The 23,246-nt window shown below is 48.2% G+C and overlaps 1 protein-coding gene across 9 annotated transcripts in view; it reads right to left on the reverse strand.

Moving 5' to 3' along the window:
* SNX29 (sorting nexin 29) overlaps positions 1-23,246 on the reverse strand; it is a 589,016-nt gene that overhangs the window by 224,376 nt on the left and 341,394 nt on the right. For all 9 annotated transcript variants that reach the window (XM_070230995.1, XM_070230994.1, XM_070231001.1 and 6 more), the window contains 2 exons: positions 15,989-16,044; positions 11,658-11,739 (listed from right to left, as the gene is read on the reverse strand). In XM_070230995.1, coding sequence (XP_070087096.1) covers positions 11,658-11,739; positions 15,989-16,044 — 138 coding nt within the window. The remainder of the gene's footprint in view (positions 1-11,657; positions 11,740-15,988; positions 16,045-23,246) is intronic.

A 23,246-nucleotide genomic window follows, 5' to 3' on the forward strand; every position in this document is an offset into this window, starting at 1 on the left:
CCTCAAAAAAAAAAAAAAAGAGGCCAAACTTTTCTGTTTAAGAACAGAGCTGGAAAGTCATCTAAACCTAAGTTTGCAGCTCATCCCTGCTTCTCACTAGCTGTGTTACCTTGGGCAGGGCACTGCACCTTTCTGACTTCAGTTTACCCATCTGTAAACAGATGAATATACCTCCCCCTCACAGGGTGGTGGCAGGAATCGGAACCACGTATATGAAAGGCTCTATAAATATCAGTGCTTACTATTCACAGGGGCCTGGTATATCCGTTTCCCACGTCCTTTCTTCATACATAGATTCATGCAAAAACGGGCAGGGTTGGGGCCAACTTTGTTACACAACTGAGAGACCTCCACAGTCCCGCATGTAGCTTCCTCTAAATCACATGCTGCAAAATGCAGCTTATTTCCCTTTCCACGGCTTCTGGTAACCGGGGTGTTAGAACTTGTTTCCCTCAGTCCGCCCTGGCTCTCTGCTCCCACCTGCCTGCTGTCGGCTGAGCCACGGCGGACAGCAGCATGGCACCCCGGAGGCGAGACCCCCTCCCCAGCTCCACTGCGCCTGTGACAGTCACCATGCCGTCCTTCAAGACTTCCTGAGGCCTCAGTCAGCACAGTCCACATTTTTCACGTCCTCCTCTCCATCGGCCCCTGGAAAGCAGCCTCCACACGGCCGCCAACCTGAGCTGCTCCCTCCGCTCTAGACAGCCAGAGCAGTCTGACAGCATTTCACTCTGTCGGCAAGTCTGGCAAGGAGCTGGAATTCACAGTCTCTAGGATGAGTCTGCCGGCGGCACAAGGAGATAACCTTTAAAGGTTGCACTCAAAATGCTTTTCTGAATCTGGAAGGGGTTGGAAAAAAGATCCAAAGCTTAAAGCACCAGCCCCACCCTTTCTATTCATTATGAGACCAAGCCTTCTCAAAGCCCAGCTCGGAGGGGAAAAAACCCTCTACAACAGCCCTGATGGTATAAGTGCATCAGTTCAGAGGAACGCTTACGAAGGGGATGCAAAAGCCCTGCCGACACCAGCACAATTCAAGTTCTGAAGGTCGTCAGAGAGCTCACCAAGATCGGAGAGGCACCTACTCACCAACGCCACAGAGTGGGTTTTTTAAACACAGAAATAAAATAATTATTCTTGTACCACAGGCCTTGGACAAACATTCATCATAATAGCTGACACCCGAGCATCTGCCTAAGCACTCACAAACTGTTTCTATATCCTGCCTCCCTTCCACCTCGGGGGGAACAGAGTGGGTGAGCAGCATCACCAGCATCAGATGAGGAAACTGCAGCCCAGCATCACCCAGTTCAGGTCTTCTCGTCTCAACTGAACCCACAGCAGGGGAGGGGTGGGGCGGGCAGGCACTGTGTCTGAGCACAAAATCAACCGGCATGAAGGATCCGGTAACATGGGCTCCGGTTCCCTGCGGGAGAGGAACAGATTTCTAAGGCTGTGGACTGCTGTCTATGAGTGCATACGTGTGGGTGTGAGACTCACATCACACATGTCTTTTAACTCTTGCGCACACATGCGTGCCCAAGGAGGCACATGTTTGTTTGGTTGAGCAAATGATGACAGTGGCTGCATTCCCAGGGTCTTCTCCGTCCAGCGAGTGGCCCAGGCACCGTGCTCAGAGCTTTAGAGATGTGCTTTCATTCAATGTTCACAGGAAGCCTATGAAGGAAGTAGTAGCCCCAGTTTACAGTGAGAAAACTGTGACCTTGACAGAACAGAGATTCTGTCATAAAAGGTCATCCAACTAGGAACTAAGTGGCAGATCTGGGACTTAAACTTGGATCGATCCGGAGTCCACATCTGAATCACCATCTCGGGTACCCACAAGTCCTGATAGACTTACACCTCAGATGCATCACCTGCTCGCCCCTCCAGGGCCACTTCGCGTGAGCAAACCACCGTTCTCTCTCCCTGGACTCCCACAATAGTGACTCAGTGGGTAGGTGGGCAGGCAGACAGGCTCCCCTAGAAGGCCTGAAGGATGCACCTGGCTGCAGCGCCCTGCGCTCTCTCCTGCTTCTCCCACCCCGGCTCCACCCCAGCCACACCGGCCTCCTAGTTTCTCTAGTGCACGAAGCTCTTTCCTACCTCGGGGCTCTGTACACGCCCTCCATTCCCTCTGCCTGCAACGCTCCTCTTCTGTTTACTTAGTCAAATCTGAATCATTTTCAGGAATGACATGTCCTCAAAGAACCCCTTTCTTACCCCCCACTGGAACTGGGCCCCTTCATAACCTCTGGAACCCTGCTTAGTATCTCTTCATAGAACAGACACAGTTTGTAACCATGTATTTATCTCAATATTATTTGCATATTAACATGTTTAAAGTCTCTCCTCTGATAGGACTGCCAGCTCCAATGTGGGGCGTGGATCATGTCTGTAACGTCCGCTGAGGTGCCCCCAGGACCCAGCACGGTGCCAGACTCATGGAGGAGCTCACTGAATCCTTATGGTCTGACCTTCATAAAGGCCCTCCTGCTGGAGCAGGTGCTGGGACGGGGGCCCGGAGTGTATAAAGGTGAATGTGGGAAAGTTTGGGGATTAAAGCTGGAGATCCGGGCCACCGTTGACCACCGAACTCCAGGGAAACTACAGCACTGCTGTACCATAAGACAGTGCAGTACCTGGGGCAGGTGAAACCCCAAGCCAGCGCCGGGATGGTTACAAGCAATGAGGAATGTCGTTTGAATGAGTGAGGAAACTGAGGCAGCGCTGAACCTGCATGACAAGCAGAAGGATCCAGGAGGACCCGGGAGCTTAGGGAAGAGCTTCGCAACAAACCCAAAGCAGGAGCTCTGATGAGTTGGAGGAGTGGAGTTAAGAGTAGGAATCAAGATGGCAGACCAGGGGCCTTCCACTAGAATGGTTCATTCACTCAGTCAGTCAGTCATCAAATATGTAATGAGCTTGCCTCCCCTGTTCTGGGCACTGGGAATACAGCAGTGAACGAAATGACACACAGCTGTGCCTTCATGGAGCTGAACTTCCACTGGGTAAGCAGTGGTGTCTGGGGGAACGGCACCTTAGGAGTTGCAGGTCATAGCCTGCAAGAGGTACCGCTGTGGGCCCGGGTCTAGACTGCAGGGGCCAGGTCCAGGCTGGGGATACAAACGGGGCAGCCATGGCCATGCTGACTGCGCGAGAACCTCGGCGAGAACCTAGGCCTCTGACTTTGCTGAGCCATCATGGTGTGGAAGGAGCAGCTGTGGCAGACCCCCCGGTCTGGGGCCCCCTGGTTTAGGAGCAAGTCTTTAGTCCGTGGCCCTAACTCTGCCGGCTGCAAAGAGCCCAGAGGGAGCTCACTCTGCGAAGTATAAGGCTTGGGGTCAGTCAGCATATTGGTGCTCCCTGCAGTTGGGTCTGCCTCAAGACAGATGGGTACCTGTGTATCCGCTTTTCACGCCGTGACAGTAAAATGAGCAATGACAGAAATGGGCTAAGGCTCCTGTTTGCCCACATAGACCAAGAAGATCTGAGAGTCAGCAAAGTTTTCACAAACTTATAAACTTAGAAAGAGGCCTCAGAGATCATCTGGTCTCTCCCGCAAGGGACAGGAGTCAAATGTGGCTGGGGGGTCAAGGTTAGTACCTGATAAGACCACCCTGCCTTTGAATAGCCCTCCACGTTCCATCTTTCTTACATCAAGTAGTTGATGATCAAGACTGTGTCTCTATCATTTACAACCATGTCCCCAGCACCTGGCCCACCGCGGGATGGCTGGTTAGACACACAACTCAACAGATGGTCGGAGAGATCAACAGATGAGCCAAACACACTTCTCGCCAACTTTCACCCACTGGTCTCCATTCTCTCCTCTGGAGGCGGCTGGGAGTCCAGGCGAAAACCCCAGTCTTGGGGTGGGGGGACCCGCAGTGAGTCTGGCTCTGGCCCGTTTGAGCTGTGTGACCTTGGACAAGTTACTAGCCATTCTAAGCATCTCTTTTTCCCTCTAAAATGGAAAGAAGGCCTACAAGATCTCAGGGCTGTTGCAACAACGCAATGAAATAAGGCAGAGTACTTCAGCAGATCAACCAAGAAGCTCCCGGCTTCCCAAGGTGTGGAGGCCAGGAGACAAAGGAACGAGCGCTCAGCAACTCTCAACGTTAACAGACAAGCCAGAAACTGCAGTGCAAAGGTTACTATGCAAAGGACACTTACAAACAGATAGGAGAGTGCTGAACAATAGCACAGAACGGAGGAAGGACACAAACAGGCAATTCACCAAAAAAAGAAAACATAAACGGCAAATTACAGCACAGACGTTTGCTCAACCTCACAAATAATATGGAAAATGCAAGTTCAAACATAACGAAATGTAATTTTTTCCTCTATCAGAAGGGTAACACGTAAAAGATTGCTAATACCCAATGTTGACAAGGACATGGGGACAAAGTATTCTTTTACCTTGGTGATGCGAGTGAAAATTGGTTGTCTTTTGGGAGAGCAATTTGGTTGGACCTATTAAAATGAAAAAATGTATATACTCTTGACCTCAGCAAATCCACTTCTAGCTATCTATCCCAAAGAAATACCCACAACGTGTATAAAGAGGTCTATACAAGGACAATCTGGCAGCTTTGTTTGCAACGGCCAGGAAATGAAAACAACCTAAATAGCCATCATCAGAATAGTTATATAAGGAGCGGCTCCCGCATACGAGGGAACACTGCAGCTTAAGAGAGTAAGGGAGAGAGAGGTCTCTGTACTGAGGAGAAAGGCATGTATCATATGGTCCCATTCACGTCCAAACAAAACCCTAAGAGCATTCAAGGGATGCCCGCAGAGAGGTAATGCTCAACCCGGAGCAGTTATGTCCCCAGGGATATCTGGCAATGCTCGGAGACATCTTGGGTTGCACAATCGAGGAGAGGGCGTGGGTGCTACCGGGTAGAGACCAGGAATGCTGCTCAACATCCTACAATGCACAGGTGAGCCCCCACAACAAAGAATTATCTGACCCAAAATGCCAGTTGTGCTGCAGTGGAGAAACCTTGGTATAGAGATACATAAATGTCACTCTGGGAAAACTCTCCCGGGAGGCAGAGAGGGTGGCGGTGCCGTGGGATCACGCGCAGGCACCCTGGAGAGGCTGGCGAACAATGCCACTGGTGCAATTCACCGCTTGGTAAGTAACAACAGTACTTACATTCAAAACAAGATTACCTCCAGTGCCAACTATGCCAGCCCCCGCTGCCACAGCTATAATGTACCGGGGCCTGGGTATGAACTCCTTCAGGCTTCAGGGAGTCTCATCTGGAAAGTTAACTCTGACACTAGATTTTATGTTCTGCGCACTGGACTCCCCATGGGGAGAGTGCGCCCCTCGGCACAGAGCCTCCATGGCCTTGCATGTCAGTTGCTTGAATGGGGTCCCACCCCCTCACCAGACCCAGACACCTTGAGGACAAAGGAATCTTGCTCCTTGCAGCCCCCAAGGCAGCTGAAGTGCAGGCCTTGATCCAGTAGATGCTGAAGGCAGGCTTTCTGAACACACGAACGTGCAGAAAGACCTTCAATGAAGTGGGGAAACTGTGTTTACGTTTACTTCCAGATTTAACTGCTGATCACAAGTCGAGCGCTTCTTGCGTCACTAAGGGCAGTATTCGCACAGCAGCTGTGTGCCAGGCACCGTGCTGAACACTTTACCCGTCATCATATGTTGTCACTCTGCAGGGCAAGTGGCGTTCCAGCCTCCCAGCCGCACCTCTCTCCAGCCGTTATCACAGGACCATGTTTCCTTGACAGCCTCTGTCTCCCCCACTAGACTGCCAGGTCCGGTTGTGCTCACCTCCGGCTCTGCAGGGTTTAGCACACACCTGGCATTTAGTAGGCCTTCAATAAACAGCTCTGGGATGAATAAAGGAATTAGACTGTGAGAGGGAAAAAAAAAGTTCTTCCTGTTTGGGAAGATAAATGCAGCAACAGAGAGTAATAGTGACACGCACGTCCGACGGGAGGGAAACGAGCTTTTTTATTTTCTGCTTTTTGTTTTTGCCTATATCAGGCTCTCCCAGAAGCCTTGAGTAACCCAAGAACAGCTGGAGGTTAATGTGCTGTAATCCTCAGAGGTGCAGAGGTGCTTGACTTTGTGGGATGGAAAGTTCTCGAGGAAGGAGAGAGCAAAAACAAAAGCAAATGCTCCCAGGGTTTCGCTTAGCATGCAGCACAGAAGCCAACACTGGCTGGAATGAAACTCAAACATCAAACAGTCCACAGCTGCCTCTGCCGCCCGCCTGGACACAACAGGAGTGGCCTGTTGTGTCTGGTGGAAGGACCAGACGTGAATAAAAGAGAGCCGCCAGCCCTACAACTCGTCCTTGCTTCCCCCCAATCTGAAACAGTACCTGCTAGGGTAGGGCCTTCCTAGAGCTCACCGCGGTTGCAGCTGCCCTTCCCACTTCTGCACTTGGCTCAAGCATTCCATCCTTCTCTACTTAATGAATTCCTCTCTCTCCGCAGAGCTACACACTAAGCAAGCATAAAGACAGAGCTGCAGGTGAAAGAACACTGGAGAGCCCGAGGGGTAAGCCATCTCAGGAAAGAGGATGAAAAGGAAGAGCTGAGAAGCCTCCAAACCACCCGCAGCCCCATGCAGCCCACCTAGACTCTGTGATCCATTATTCACAGGACACGTAACGGGTTTTCCCTGAGTCACACGTACAAATATGCTCCACCAGAATAAACCTTGAAAATAACTGCCGCAAGGGCGACAAGATTTCCTTTGGGGAGGGGACCTCAAATTCTGCACGAGTCTTCCTGGGGCACCACCCTTCCTCTAAGCCACAGCCTGTGGCCTCTAGGAAAGGGGACTTATTCCAGAAGGAAAATTCCTTGCTGAAACACAGCAGCCTTCTTTACCGAGGAGACCTAATTAGTTATGCTGTGCAAATGGAACATTGCATGGAAGCCAGTGTTTCTGGTGGCTAAATTCAAAGGCTGAAATTAATCCCACGTAGAGGGCTGATTCCAGCTGTACTTACCGTCACAGTACTTTTCAAAGGGAGAGACCTAAGGCTCAGAAAATAAGTGTATTGATGTAGTATTTCATACCAACTGACTGGCTGTACTATTTGCTTAAGAAAAAAAATAAGTAGGTTGTTTTAAGATCTAACATACCTTTATAAACAACACAGTAGGAGAGTAAGATGGTGGACCTCAAACTTGTTTGGAAGTCTGGGTATTTGGGGAATAAGATCAAACATTTGCAAAGATATAAACCAGGAACCAATTGATTAACAGCAAATTTAACTATGTCATGTGGAAGTGACAGAAAATCAAACCCACAAACACTGCTGTGTATTAACAGAGAGAAAAATGAAGCAAGACCAGTTAGTGGATTGAGTTGTGGGTTTTTTTCCCCACTTTATTTGTTGCCATTTAATTATTTTGCCTTTGGCTAGTGTCTGCTGACAGCCAAGCATTAGCAGGGGCCAGAAGTATAAGAAACATTCATGGACAAAAAACCGAAATTGGGAAGGTTCTGGACATCACTTTGACTTTTGTTACCATTTCTTCCTTTGAGCGCTGGCACACACCTCAGCTCCCATCTCAGGACACGGGAGCACAGCGCGGCAACCACAGCGTTCTGAGGTCCACACTTCGTTCAATAACCTGCATTTAGCCCTGTCGGGGGACAGCACAGCTTCCCAGAATCCTCTGTGTGAAAGAGAACTCCAGACCTCTTCCACAGCGCAAGTGCCGAGCGCCCCGTAACCACGGGCAGCAGGTGGGTGCTGGGTGCCTGCGGCATTAGGCTCATTTCGAAGCCTCGGGGCAGGCTCTCGGGAGCCTGACATTGCCCAGACGAGAGGTTCTGAGGGAGCATCCTGAAACTCGCCTACGGCCAGAGCAGCCCCCGCAAACCTGCACCTAGGTTAACAATTCTACAAAGCAGACCCGCCTCAACCTGCCTCTTGGATTTGCAGGGCCCAGATGCTGTGTATTCAGAGCAGGGAGCCTGAGCAGCTCCACAGAAAATTCCTGGCTCGGCTGCAGGGGGCCCCTGGCCTACAGTCTCGGGGATGCAGGTGGCCGTCCACGCTGGCAAGATCTTGGTCAGGCTGGGCCGACCCTTCAGACTGAAGGCAACGGCCTCATGCGCCCCTTGGAATTTTAAAGAGCTGGACTCCACCCTCAGTCACGGAATCTCTGCAAACCGGTACCCCGTCAGAAAATGCTATTTGGGCTGAAAAATCACGTTACTGAATGAGAGGCTTCTCTGTGCCTTTGTCCTCTCATCTATAAAGTGGGGATTACATGAGTTTCTTACCTCACAGGGTTGGTGTGAGCACTGAAGGGGCTGTTTTCTGTAACGCAGACAGACCACTGAGAGGCGGCTAGTGTAACTATTATTACTGTTTGATCCCAATCTATCCATTCCTTCCGATCAGCGTTTGCCAAATATTATTCATTCACCCAGCACCATCCTAAGCTTCTTGCTGTTTTCACTATTGTGTATTCAGTATTTTTCTTTAAGCTGACTTTCTTTCTACTTAAATTTATTTTAAAGGGAACTGTATGTCACCGTGGTGAATGGAAAAACAGAATTCTGTGCCATAACTAGAAGGCAAATGTGAAAACAAAACAGCGTCATTAATTAAACTCAAGTCCGCTGCCTGCCCGAGGCGCTGATCCTGAGCCTTCCTCTGCCTCTGCTGAAGAGAAGGAGCAGAGGCATGAAGGGCACAGGGGCGACACACAGAGACTTTCTCCTCCAGGAAATCACAGGCGATGACAGAGCTGAGAAGGCAGTGCCTTCTTCCTGCAGAATTCGTTATTTAATGTCTAGCCTGTCTCTCCAAAACCTTCCTGAGTGCACACATCATTCTTCCGCCACTGGGAGAGACTGTGCTAGATCATTACTACCCACTAGAACTTTCTGTGACGGTGGAGATGTTCTCTATGTGCATTGTCCAATATGGGAGCCACTAGCAACACGGGGCTATTAAGCACTTGAAATGTGGCTAGTGTGCCAGAGGAACTGAATTTTTAATTTTATCCCATTTTAATTAATTTAAAATTGAGTGGCCACACGTGGCCAGTGCGTTTTTTTGGCCACGAAGGCTATTGAGAGAATTGCACGTGCTGATCCTTTCGTCCTGGCTCTCCAAAAGAACTCACGTTCACTTTGAGCTTATGCCCTTGGCTTCCTTTGAGGGAGATCTTATGAAACCTGACTGCGATTTGTCTTGGGATGTAATAGGGGGTTATCTACTATATCCTTCATTATTGCTTAATCCAAAGCCTTTGGTGGAAATTTCTTTGGAGCTCCCTTTGAGAAACGGACATATTTTCTTCTCATTAGCAATGGAATTATCCAAAATCACCAACTTCCATTCTCACATTGGCTGCCAGGAAGCCCAAAGGAAACTCACAAAGCACTAAGAGCAAACCACGTAGGAGCTCATGACAGATGAACATAATTTCCACTGTTTCCTTAATGAAACTCTCTCAGTTTACATTTTCTCTGACTCTGATGCTTTATTTTTTCTATTTCACCATTCTTTTCCATGAGTTTCTTTAGAAATCATCTATTTTGTGGAATTAGATAGAATGCATTTTCTTTAACTAAGAAAAATAATGTCCAATGGTACCAATATATTAACTGAGTCACCTTCTATCCAATGTCATTTATTATGACAGGCTCTATGAATTCGGGTCACATCCTCCATGCACTGGCTGGACTGTGCCTAGAAAAGCTCTGAAAACAATGAAGGATGGAGCGAGAGTAGCGTGAGTAGCGTGAATGCCGTTGTGCCCACTGTGGAAACAACCTCCCAGGCAATGGCATATTTGCTGTGTCCATCTCATTTCATAACTGACTTTCAGAAGCTAAAGTCTGCCAAGTTGCTTCCTGGGGTGAGGGGGGAAACAGTCAAAAATGAAAGGTCAGGGGAAGCTCTCACGTGAGATCACACTTCAATTTCGCTCTAAAATAAAGCTGTCTGCTTCACTTTCTTCATCCTCCAGGCAACAGCTCCCAGCTTTCTGATGACCGCAAGGCAGAACTTGAAGGACACTCAGATAAATAGGGTGTTTTTTTTTTTTTTTTTTGGTTTGGGATAAAAAGAGAAAGAAAGAGAAGAGGATATTCGGAAATCTGTCATATCTAATTCTCTTTTCAAGCCAGAGCTGAGAGCATCATAACGCTCGGATTCTCTCTCACTTATGAAAGTGCCACTGTTGTCGCCCAGATGAGCAAGTAAACGGCAGTGACTTTCTGGAGGCAGCTTCCCAGCCAAACTCTAGCTCATCGGTCCCTAAGATTTTAGGTAAGATGCGTGTATCGTACAAACCCATTCCTCTGTGACACACGCCTGCCACCAGTCCTGCCATCAAAGACCAAACACAGTGATCATTTTGGAAGATGAGAAATGAATACTAAGTGTCTACTGGGCACCACATGTTTCTAATCCTGACAGCAGCTTTGCAAGGTAAGTATTATTATTATTATTTCCATTTTATTGATGGGGAAACTGAGATTTACCTAAGGTCACAAAATTCAAACCAGGCTTCTGTTTATAAGTTCAGGGTTGTTTTTTCAACACCCAGTTGCTGGCGGAAATTCCCCACTAAGAAAAATGGTGACAAAACTCAAGGCTGTCACAGAGCTCAAGGGGAATAAGAACAAAACCTAACGAAGCTGTCGTGATGCAAGAAGACAGCAAAATCAGGAAGCAGCCAAGAGTCAGAGTGGAAAACAAAGCAGGCCCAGCACCAGCGAACACCAAAGGGTCCAGGGCAAGAAACAGGAAGAGAAAGAAGAAAGACGAAAGGAGGATGAGTAGGCAGGGCTGGAAGAGGCATCAGGAAATCAGAGAAAAGATGGGAAACTGGGGTCGCAGCTGTTGGGGAAAAATCACCTTCAAGGCCAAGGTCCCACGGTCCCCAACACTCAGTCCCCAACCAGGGGGTGGCCAGCTCTGGAGCAGAGGAGTAGAGGAGACGTCTGCAGTTTTTGTTGGTCAACTATGTGCTGCTCTCTTTCGGGAAAAGAGTTGCCTGGTTTTTATTTGGGGAGCCACCTCTTCTTCTCTCTGACACATGGTTGGATGAGGTCAACTCCAACCCCTGTGCCAGCAGCGGTCACATGATCTGAACCTGGCCAATCACAGAAGTCCATCACCCAACGCTAAGGGTTAGGGATGGGCGCGTGATCCGAGGCAGACCAGTCAGAGATGCCCGGGACTTGGCTGAAGCCATCCAGACAGCCTGAGAGCCTGGTGCTGCTGAGAGCCACCGCATCAACCCACAGAGAGCGCCAGCCTGAAAAGGACACCTAAGCAGAGAAAGGGGGAGGTGGCAGCAGACTCCTCACCACAGGTCCAGTCACGCCTGAGACCAGACCCAAGCCTGGACTTCTCAGTTGCAACACGAGCCAACAAATCCCATTTCGGCTCAAGCAGTCGGAGCTGAGATTCTGCAGGCATCACACTAAGAGGCCTGACTGGCACGAGAAACTCACCCTGCTCCCTCACCTCTCCCCTCAGGGAGGCTGGGCAGCTGGAAGGCTGGCCTTGGGAGGCTGTGGCTGCCGAAGTACAACGCTCCATCAATAAGAGGCAGAAGTGCCATACTGTGACAAATGGGTGTCAGTTCCACCCCAGTGATGTTCTCCTAACTGAGAACCAGGCGCTTACCTGATACACATGGAATGCGTTCGTTGCTTTGCCCCGGAGAAACACTGATGGGATCCAGACGTTGATCAGTGCCCGGTTTGATCTGACCAAGAGAAAAATCAAAACTGGTCATTTCAACTTACCAAAAAAGTGAGGAAGCTATTTTCTCCTCTAAGAGGCACTACGCACAAACAATTTATGACAACATTCATTGTACTTAATGGTCAGCCAAAGGACCAGATTACTCTCATCACTGAGTTCCTCAAGTTTTTAAGGGACTTAGTTTAAAAGATATATATACATAGGGCCAGCCCTGGTGGCCTAGTGGTTAAGTTCAGCATGCTCCACTTTGGCACCCTGGGTCCGGTTCGTGGGCTTGGACCTACACCGCTCTGTTAGCAGCCATGCTGTGCTGGCAACCCACATACTAAAAAAGAGAGGAAGATTGGCATGGATGCGAGCTGAGGGCAAATCTTCCTCAGCAAAAAAAAATACACATAAATATACATGTTTTACTTACATTAAGTTTGTGTTCTGGAACGAGAAAGAACTGCCCTTGGTGCTTGCTAACTGAGGGACTGGGGCCATGCTCCATCTGGACCTCTGTTTGCTCATCTGAACAAGGGGACAGTAAGTGGGAGCCCCTGATGAAGCTGGGGAGGGTCAAGTTCAGTGACACGCACAGGGTCTCTGGAGCACTCAGAGGAGTACCCCGCCTCCTCAGTGCCCCCACCTTAGACCCTGAGCCCACTTTAAGACTGGACTCCACCAAAGAGCTCACAGACCAATACCCATGGCTACTGGGGTCGGGGAGGGGAAGACAGGAAACGACAAGCTGGGACGCCAGGCAGCCAGCACAAATACGGCTTTCAACTTTTCCAAAAACACTGGGTGTACGGCTCTAATAAAGATTTACATTCGAATCCAAAATCACTTACTGAGTGATTTACCTACAACATGCTTCATGTTGCATTATCTCAGTTAATCCTCATATCAGCTACTCAGGGGTTTTTCAAGGGTTATTTGGGTTCTGTGACAGTTTCGCCTGATGTGATGACTTTAAACTTATGAGTCGCCCGGGATACACACCCACCACCACACTTCCAATCATGCGGAGCTGACAAGGTGACTGTCGCTGAAACTTCAACATTAGACGTAACAGCCATCAAAACAACACCGCACAGTTCTGGAAGGGCTGGGGATTCCGGCCCCTGCTTCTACTTAGAGGTGTTCCGGGGCTAAAGGCTTTTTCCAGAGCGCTCCTTCTCTCTAAGAGCAGCTCATAAAAATCTGCCAGCTTCCTATGCTTGGAACACAGTTTGAGACACTGAGGACAGAAGATTCCATGACTCAATAGTCTCGCAACCTCTAGAGTAAAGCACATTTTATTTTCACAGAGAAACGATTCTCTCCTGAAGCAATGTTCCTTCTAAGCTCCGAGCTGAGATGCTGACCTCCTCCATGGGGCAAAATAAGCCCTATTGATCACTTCCTCAGGGCTCCAAGTACAAATTGCAATTCTGAGCCACCAAATTGGTTTGTCTATCTAATGACATTCCTCCTTTAAAGGTTCCAAAACTGTACTAGCGCTGCCTAGGGTGCTTCCCTTTTATTTCTCTTGCGGGGGGTTGGGGGGGGGGGGGAGGCAGATGCAGAAGTGTAACCGACACTCCGGTTTTCGTAACCTTTCCAGATGGTGAGGGCTGAGCAGCCTCCCACAGCTACAGTGAGTTCACCCAGACTGGGGCAGGCGTTGCTCCCATTCAGAGCATTTACCACACTGTATTGGAATTGAGTGTTTACACGACCATCTCCCTCCCAGCTATTAGCGCATTTGTTCATTCTTCTGTTTCTTCACTCAAGCATTAAGCAAGTATTTATCGAGAACCTACTATGTGCCAGACACCACTCTAGGTTCTGGAGACAGAGCAATGAAGAAAGCAGATGTGGTCCCTGCCCTCATGGAGTGTGCAGTTTAACATGGAAAGAGACAAATCCCCGTAAAATCATTCCACTGTGGCCGAAGAAGATACTTTGTATGAGTTCCATCTTTTCAAATTTACTGAGGCTTGTTTTGTGGCTTAATAAATGGCCCCTCCTGGAGAATGTTCCATGTGCGCTTGAGAAGAATGTGTGTGTCTTCTGCTACTGTTTGGTGGAGTGTTCTGTATGTCTCTTAGATCCATGGTGTTAGTGTTTATAACTGGTTTATAGCATTGTTCAAGTCTTCTTTTCCTTATTGATCTTCTCTCTAGTTGTTCTTTCCGTCACTGAAAGTGGGGCATTGAAGTCTCCAACTATTGTTATATAACTATTTTTCTATTCTATCCAGTTTTTACAATGTATATTTTGGAGCTCTGTCGTGGGGTACATGTATGTTTGTAATTATCACATAGGAATTATTTAATTACCACTGTTTTCAGCGCCACCAAAGAATACTGGCTCTAAGGAGAGTGACCGTGGGCTGAGGGGGGGCGGGGGACTGCTTCTCTGAGGAAGCAATGTTTGAGCTGGGCTTTGAGGAATGCTGAGAGCTAGTCAAGTTGGGGAGGGGAGGTCGAGGCTGAGAAAGGGCTTCAGGCAGAGGGATTAGCGCTTGTGAAGGGCTCAGAGTCTAGATCAAGACTGCCAGGGTTTGAATCCTGGCTCGAACCTGTCATCTGTAGTTGATGAGCATGTCAGAGGGTTGTTGTAGGGACTGAGTGAGGTAGAACAAAGCCTGGCACAGAGAAATGCTGTATGAGGGTAGGTTAAAGCGATACAATAATGATCCTGAGGAGCGAGGACCAAGTGAGTTAGAGGAGCCGAATGGGCCAGGGTGGCTGGTGTGCAGGGAGGGGACACAGCGGGGCTGGGATGAAGCCAGAGGTCAGCAAGCGCCTTCTTTGTGAGCTACATGAAGGGTTTTGGTCTCCATCTCGAGCAAGGAAAGGGCGCTTCCTTCCGGCTTTAGCGGAGATGAGCAAACTGGTGGGAGGAGGCTGCGAATCTCTGGAGGAGAGTTGATGTGGTTGGACCAGGCAGAGGCTGTCCGAGGGCAGGGACTGTGGCTTATTCATCCCCGCATCAAGGACCTGACATGGCACCTCCCCCAGCAAGTGCTGGATAAATTCTTGCTTTAATAACGAGTCCCCTCCCCTCACACTGACTCGTCTCTGGCATCCTCTCCACTGCTTCCACCTCTCTTCCCAGCTGGTCCCTACGCTTGGCCTCCATCAGGTGGCCACTCCACCTTCCTCTTCGTGCTGGACTCCCCACTCACAGGCCCACGGAGGCAAACTCACTGTTGACTTTTATCCCTTCACCTCTTGCCCACCTGGACCTCCTCACCCTACCAACCCTACACCCGCCTCCCCCACAGCCACCAGGCACCAAGTGCCCTCTTGACCCCCTCCAAAGATTTCATAGTCCCACTCTAGTTGCCACCACAGCCTTGCAAGGCTGGTATTGTGACTTCACCTGAAGAATGAGGAAACTCAGGCCCAGTGAGGTTAAGTGGCTTGCCCAAGGTCACACCACTGCGAGTCCTGCAGCAGAGACGTCAACATAGGTCAGCCTGGTTCTGACAAAATTCTCTCTCTGACATCCTGCCCTCTCTTTCTAGAAGCAGGCTTTCCCTGGATGACACCTTCTCTTGGGGAGGCTGACATTCCTCCCTCACAACCAAATGAGAGAGGAGGGAGGTTCGGCCTGGCCTTAACACAGGACTCTGTCCACGCTCTCTACCAGCCCAAGAGGATTATCTGTCCTAAACCAAGGCAACTTGGGCAAAAATAACCAGTCTGCAGACCAACTAAATTCCTCCAGGGTTATCATCAGAGGCACCAGATAGAGTTAAATCCAATCAAAAACCAGACCAATGTACGGAACTATTGTTTCCAATAACCCAGGAGTTGTAAACCCAAATTCTAACAGGAGACACAGAGACAATGAAACGAGCGAGGTGGGCCAGAGTCAGGCGATAGGGAGAAGTGGGGACTGTGGTAAGCTGGAGAGCATTTGCCCTGCAAGAAGGAGGCAGCTGCTGCTGAGCTCCAGCTGACTGTGCTCTTGCAGGGATTTGAGTCTTGTTTTAAAGAAAATAGAGAAATTTACATTTTTATGTGATATCTTCCAACTCACAAATGTCAGCCAAAAAATAAATTGTTTTTCAATACCCAAGGCGGAAGATAAAACACACCTGAAGGCCAGACTCAGGCTGCGGGTGAACTCCCCACCTCTACAATAACCAAATCAGCCTGCGCAGATTTAAACAATGATTTCTGTCCCTTCCTGTGGTCTTCTGGGACACAAGCCAAATACCAGAGTCCTATTTCTAAAGGGCCCCTCAGGAGCAGACGCTGTGGACTTACATTTCAAAATCCGACAAACTCTGGTCTTCAGATGTTTGACTCAAATCTCCAGGCACCTGTCATGAGGAGAGGGAGGAGGGAGAGAGAGAAGATGCATCGTGGTTACCATGGTTTGCATAATCAGGGAAGGATTCTGCCTCTCGGTGATCTCTGAGCACTTCCTGTTCAGAATGAGGTGAAAAAGCAGTTACTGGAAAACAATAAGAGATTTTGTGGAAGGATGGCTAGAGATGGTGTTACGGTGATAAAAATATGCCACCACGAGAGATCTCAATTATCTTCAGGGAAGGACCGTTAATCCTATCAGATAATCATGGGCATGGATAAAAGCATGTAAATTGGGAGCTATAAAGACCTAATTAGGGTCTGAGACGCAAAGTATCAAATGTACAGTGGAAAAAATACCCATCGTCACCATGATGAACATCACATGCACAGACACACCTAGTATGTAAACACAAAAGGTCCATGTCTGCCCCCAAACGGCTCTATCCTTTTCCCTCATAAGGTACAAGTGATTTAAGGCAAGAGAACATGATTTCCTCTTCTGACTCAGAAGGGCAGATGAGAACAAGACAGGGTGAAAGAAATGAAACTGCCTGGCATGCTGGCAATTATTATGTAAAGCAAAGAGCAAAATGGCCAGCGCCAGTAGATGCTCGATAAATAGTGACATTGTCATGCCCAGAGAATGAGCTTCCTCTTGTAATCTGATCCAATACGAGCTGGCCAGAATCTAAGAGTGTGGATCAAAACTAAGAGGAACCAACTGGAACACAGAGGGTGGGGCGCAGTGAGGGAGAGAGAACATTATTTCACACTTGGCACCTGTCAGAGCTTCTATGCTATCCACTATCTTAACCAACCTTGGGAAGAACCCTGGGGGTGGGCATTAGCCCCCCACTTTATAGATGAGGAAACTGAGGCTCAAGGAGGCTGTAGAATTTGTCCCAGGTCATACATGTAGGAGACAAACCCAAGTCTGTCCAATTTCAAAGGCTTTTCTACCACAAACCCTTAACAAACAAGAAAAGCCAGCTGAAAGGTGAAAGGAGAGGGTGAGACTTGAAGAACTTCTGCCTTTGCAGAGGGATGGAAGACACTATTAGAAGGTCTTTGGAAGCAGATAAACGCAGTGGTTACAGAGCCCGTGTCCTTGGGCCATGCAGCTCAGGATCAGATCCCAGCTCCACTTCTTCCTGACTGTGTGGCCATGAGCAAATCATTGCCTTCTCTGTGTCGCATGGTCCGCCTCTGCAAAATGGGTGCACAGTAGTAACACTCTCAGGGTCGTTCTGAGGACAAAACGAGTTAACACCCGCAGAGTATGCGGGACCGTGCCTGGCAGGCGAAGGTTCTCAACACTTGACTGTGCCCTGGAATAACAATGTGACAATTACTGAGAAGAGCGGTATCTTCTGTTATCCTTGACACTGGCCATAAAATCTGTCCTGCCAACCCAAGGGGTGTCTGTCTCCCCATACACGGCAGCCCAGAGGGAGAATGACCCAACCTGAGCCCTTTACAGGCTGTGGAGCCCAGCAATTCAACTGGCCTCCAGGCAGCAGACTTTGCAAAGAAGCCGCTATTGAGAGATTCCTTCCAACCCAACCAGGAGAAAGCTGCCTAGCGGCTTGAGAGAGCCGCACTTTCAAAAGACCAGGAACTCACTGCCTGGGCTCGGTGCAGCTCTGCTGCTACCATGACCAACGCATTCCTGGGGGCTGCTGGGAGGAGAGGCGGCGTAATCTATTAGGGGAGCCAGGAGGCCGCGTGCACCAAGATCCCTCAAAACAGCCTCATCCTTTGACCCAGAAATCTCACTCCCAGAATCCACCCAGAGGAAACAAAGACACCGACCAAACTTCACATCAAAGATCACTTCTACTGCTTAGACAAGTGAAAACACAAACAAGCAAGTAAGCAAGCAAAAAGTCCAACTGTAGAGGAATGAGTCAAGAAATTATGGCATGTCCGTGTGAGATAGGCGGGTTAAAAAAAATGGGTCACACACACACTCGTGAGGGTGCAAGCACAAAAATAACGCTGGAAAACTATGTAAGAAAATAGTAACAGTGGCTATTATCGATAATAGATTAGGAGTGAGACTGGGGAGGAAAAGCAGCTTATTTTTCATTTGCTATCTGTCCATAAGATTTTTTTTAAAATGTATTTTTTGAAGGAATTGCTTTAAAAAAGTTTAAACGTGCTTTTGAAGAATGAGATCACTTTCCATGTGCTGTTCTAAAAAGATCCCCAAGACAGATCGTCAAGTGAAAGCAAAAGCTGGGTGCAGGTGGTGGGTCTCTACACTACCTTGTGCGCAAAAATGCAGAATTAAGTATATCAAATTGTATTTGTTTGCTGTTGCATCAAGAAGCCATGGCAGTGAAATGCAAGACACCAATAAAAAGGGGACTTTGTGGGAACTGGGGCCAGGGGCCCGGGCAGCTGGTGCATGGCATTGGGAGCAAGGCCATAGAGTGAACAGGCTTTTATATCATTTGAATTTTGAAATAACATACTACCAATTAGAAATTTAAATAAAATTTATTATCCCATCAAAAAGGGCACACCTCCTGCCAGCCCCTCTCTCCCCTTGGTGCTTCCGCTTGGAACCCACGGGAGCAGCCGGGACTCGAGCACCTTCTCTGGTGGGGCCGGAAGGTGGCTCTGGGCCCCTCTTCTGAGCTTCCTCCTCGACACCTGAGTCTGGGGAAGGTTCTTCAGACACGAGGTGACGATCAGGTAAGCAGATCGGAGGAGGGACTCAGCCGATGCAGAGACCAGCTGCACCATTCTGCCCATCTTTCCACGGCCTTTAAACGCAGCCTTATTTCAGACTGGAAGTGAACAGAGCTCATGCCCAGGGAACCTCATTCGCCAGAGAGAAGCTTCTGACTGTGTCCACCCCACAAAATGGAAGGGAAGGGTGAGCCCAGGACCCAAGTAAAAGACAAGGTGGGGGTTTTGAGGACAGGCATCACTTTATAATAAGAACAAAGAATTTCTTCAAAAACGATTGTTTCTTAGAAGAAGGCATTTTCTTGACAGATAGGTTTCCCCTCAGGGATGCTGATTTTTCGGGAACATTTTGGACAATGAATGTAAGTAGCTGTGATTTCTGAAATCCTTCCAGCTTTGGAGCTTTTCTTCTAATTCTGCGGCATTATTGGCATCAGCAAGCCAGGAGATACTTATGTGTCTGCACGAGTTCCGGGGAGGCTGGCTGAAACAAAGAATCTGTGAACTTCTGACCTCTGCGGAACGTATCTTGAAGGTCAGGCCAGGCTCTACAGCAAATGCACGATGATAATTGATGGCTAAACTTATCAGCAGCTTAAAATTTTGTCTTTTCAGGTTCTCTACCTAGACTGGTGCTGGATAGCATCTGAGGTTTACAGGAACCATCAAGCAAGCTGGTTTTACTTCATATTTAGAAGTAAAAAAACGTGAGGGGCAGATATTCTGTCAACTTTCTGATGATACTGGCCACCATCATCCCTCATGCCCTCTGGAAGCCCCAGGGAATCTTGGAGGACACATCTCTGGGATGTCGCCCTCTCTTTGGTTCACCCTCAACACGAGGCGTAAATAAGTGATGAGCAGCATGGCTGTCTTCCTGCTTCTCCCTGACCCTATAGAGAAGGCGGCTCCCCATCCGGCCTGTGGTCTGGGGGAGCAGGTGGCAGTGCTGGCTGCATGGAAAGGCAGAGCCCATCACCGGAGAAATAAAGCAGCTAAGGTTGCTGGGTCCTCCTGGAGCAAACCCCTGAGGTGCTGTGCACACAAGGACTGGAGTGACAGACGAAACCCACAGAGGATCAGCCTCTGGGCTACATAAGCAAAGAAGCTTCGACAAACTCTCCTGACCCAGGATTTCCTGGGTTGCTCAGGGGCTGGGGAGCAGGGACAGGCCAGCCAACAGCAGCCCCCTCGCAATGCCAACAGGCCAGCGTGGGACTCGGACACCGGCTCACCCAGCCACTCTGAGTGCAAATCCCTCAAATCTGGGAAAAGGGTTCAGATACCAGAGGTTCTGACAAAAAAGAATGACAAATGGGTTGAATAAATGGGTATTCAAATAGGGAGGAAGGGAGGGAGGGATGAAAGAAAGAGGAACGAAGGAAGGGAGGGAAACTATACTTCCACACTGAAACAGCAATCACTGTTTAAACTCTTTTGTAGCAAGTTGGAAGTCTTCGTGCATGACAAGGTAAGTTAGTTTGGAGATGAGGGGAACCAAAGGAGGAGAATCACGTTCTCTGTCTTCTAATTACAGGGCTCTCAGATTCACGGCTCAAATGGCAAAAAGGCAGACATTACAGCAAAACAAATGTCTGTCGCAGTCGTGAAATGACGCCCATAACTAATGTCCCAGAGTCACTTTCCCATTCACCCTCTTTTCAAATGGCCTTCCCTTAAGCAATTAGCCTCCACTTTGCACTGTCGAAAATGACAACTTCTTCCCATCCCACCAACACCTCTGCTTTCTCATCTCATTTTTAAATAAGGAACAAAATGTGACATGGCACAGCTCTGTCTTCCAGGTTGGTGGCCAAGCCAGAGGACAGACAGGCCCAGGCCTGCTGCTTTGAGCATAAAGCGGGGCTTTCCTCACCTCCAGGAGGCAGTTGGCCAGGTCTGGAGCACTTTCAGGGTTCTGGGTTTATCTGTTTGTTAGCTTGTTCTTTTGTTTCACATATATACAAGGAGAGGCATCATATCCACGTGTGGTTTCAGATCAGGAGGTCAAAGACTCTCTTTTGGGAGTAAAGAACTGGCAAATGGGAGCTTTAGTGAGTTTTCATTCTATCCCTTGGGTAGCCCTGAAGCCTACACATATGGATACGATCACACTTCTATGAATATGTTTTTGATGTATCTGTTTTTCCCAAGAGACTATGAAGGTCTCGAGGACAATATTCTCAGAGCCCAAGACAGTGTTCAGGCACACAGTGATTGCTCAATGAATGTCCCCATCGATGGACAGATGTATGGATGTACAAATGGATAGACAGGTGAATGGATGGCTGGAAGATGAAAGGGAAGGGGCCTGAGAAAATTATCTAATTTATTAAGAACAGACATCTAGTTTCTTTGCAAGTAATGAAAATACATGGACAACATATGTACTACCACGTATACAAGGACATTCACTGCAACACCATTTATGGCAATAAACGCCTGGAAACAAGTAATGAAATGGTTACATAAAATACTGGAACAGTCAGAGCCAGACTGTACAACTACTAAAAGAACAGCATAGATCACCTCTGCCCACAGGGAATGACCTCTGAGATACAATGTCAAACGACAAACGCAAGACACTAAACCACGTGTCAGGTAAGCTACCATTTTCATGAAGAAGTTGGGAGACAGAAGTACCTATATGCTTGGATCTGCATTAACCATTTCTAGAAAGACACAAGAAACTGCCAACTGTGGACGCCCTTGAGGGAAGGGCACTGAGAAACAAGGGTCAGACGCAAAAGGAAGATTTATTTTTACTGTAAAACTTTATACCTTATAAACCTTTACCATGCACATGAATTGTCACCCTTCCAGAAATAAACGTAACAACCTTGAAATCTTAAATTAAAAGAGAAAAGTATTATATCTATGATGGGGGGAAAAACAGGACAGAGACTGCCTCTGAGAGAGTGGTGAGGGGAGCGACTGGCAAGGGGCTTGAAGGAACATTCTGGCATGATGGTAAAGGTCTGTATCTTGATAGGCATTTGGGCTGCACGGGTATATGCACTTGCCAAAATTCACAGAGCATACAATTAAGATGTGGGCATTTCACTGTATGTAAACCTAATCACAAAAGAAAAAAAAAAAATTTTGAACTGCGGTCAATAACATGCACACTGAAGTATTTTGGAAGAAATAGGCACTAACACCTGGAATTTAGTTTGAAAGTCATCAAAAAAAAGGATGAATCGATGGGTATATAAAGGGAGGGATGAATGAGAAGATGATAAAGCAAGTATAGTAAAATGTTAAGGGTACACTCCAGGTGGTGGATATACAGGTGTTCACTGTGAAATTCTTTCATATAACTGTTTTAAAATGTTCCAATAGAATGTTGGAAAAAAGTTTTGATCAATCATGTAGAAGAACGACTGAATTATCTTTCCATTCTCTGCATAGAAAATATGATTATCACTGTCTTATAAAGAGGCTATCAGATTAGACAATTTAAAAATGTAGGAGAAAAAGTATTGTACTAGTGTGCCGGATGGTTAATTAATAAAACTATTGTGTTTTTCTGGATTCTGGGATACTGGCAGTATTATCAGCTCTTTAAAAATGACAACATGTCGTGATCTCTTTCCTCATTCTAAATACTTTAATTTTTAAGAAAGGACTGGATTGGGACTCAGGTGGGCTGGGATCGAGCTCTGACTTAGCTGTGTGGTCTGGAAAAGGCCACTGTACCTCTCTGGGCCTCCCCTTCCTCCTGTAAAATGGGGCAATAGAAGCAGCCCTGGTGGGGTTGTTGTGAGGCTTCAAGAGGATCCTGAGAGAGCCACCCCTGCCCAGAGCCTGGCAGAGAACAGGTGCTTGCTAACTGGCAGTGACTCATTACTCATGAAAGAGTTCAAGGGTGTTGGATACAACAGACAGGCAGTTTGGGGCTCAGCTGCCCTCATTCATGAGTGAAGGGCCAACCGCTCCATTGCACAGATGCACACACTCTCCAGTTATTCAGACGTTTAGTCCACAAATTCATGCTAAGTTCTTCCTATGGGCTAGACACTCTAGGTACCAGGGAGGCGGCAGTGAACAGAAGAGATGAAGCCCTGGGGCTCACAGAGCACACAACCCATCAGAGGAGACAGTCTTTAAACAACCGATCAACACAATTAATTACCCAATTACAGCGCAAAAGGTCCATGGAGAAGAACCAGGATAACCATGGCCTCTGGGAGGGGGATGAGGGAAAGCGGCTTGGAGGGAGGGTGGATGGAGCTGAGGCTGAAGCACGAAGGAAAACAGCAGGACTCTGGTCTTGGTTCAAATGGTGGGAAGCCACGGAAAGGAGTTAAGCAAGGGAGAGACGGCGCAAGCTCACATTTTACCAAGTCACTCTGGCTGCAGAGCAGAGATTGGGAGGCAGGCCAGAGGGAAGAGCCAGGAGGCTGCTGCACATGCGTGCATGCGCGCACGCATGCACACACACACACACACACACACACACAGCCGCACGCATGCACCATCACAACTGTGCCCATCACCTTTTTATCAACAG

This window comes from Equus caballus, chromosome 13 (genome assembly GCF_041296265.1).
Source record: "Equus caballus isolate H_3958 breed thoroughbred chromosome 13, TB-T2T, whole genome shotgun sequence".
Lineage (NCBI taxonomy): Eukaryota > Metazoa > Chordata > Mammalia > Perissodactyla > Equidae > Equus > Equus caballus.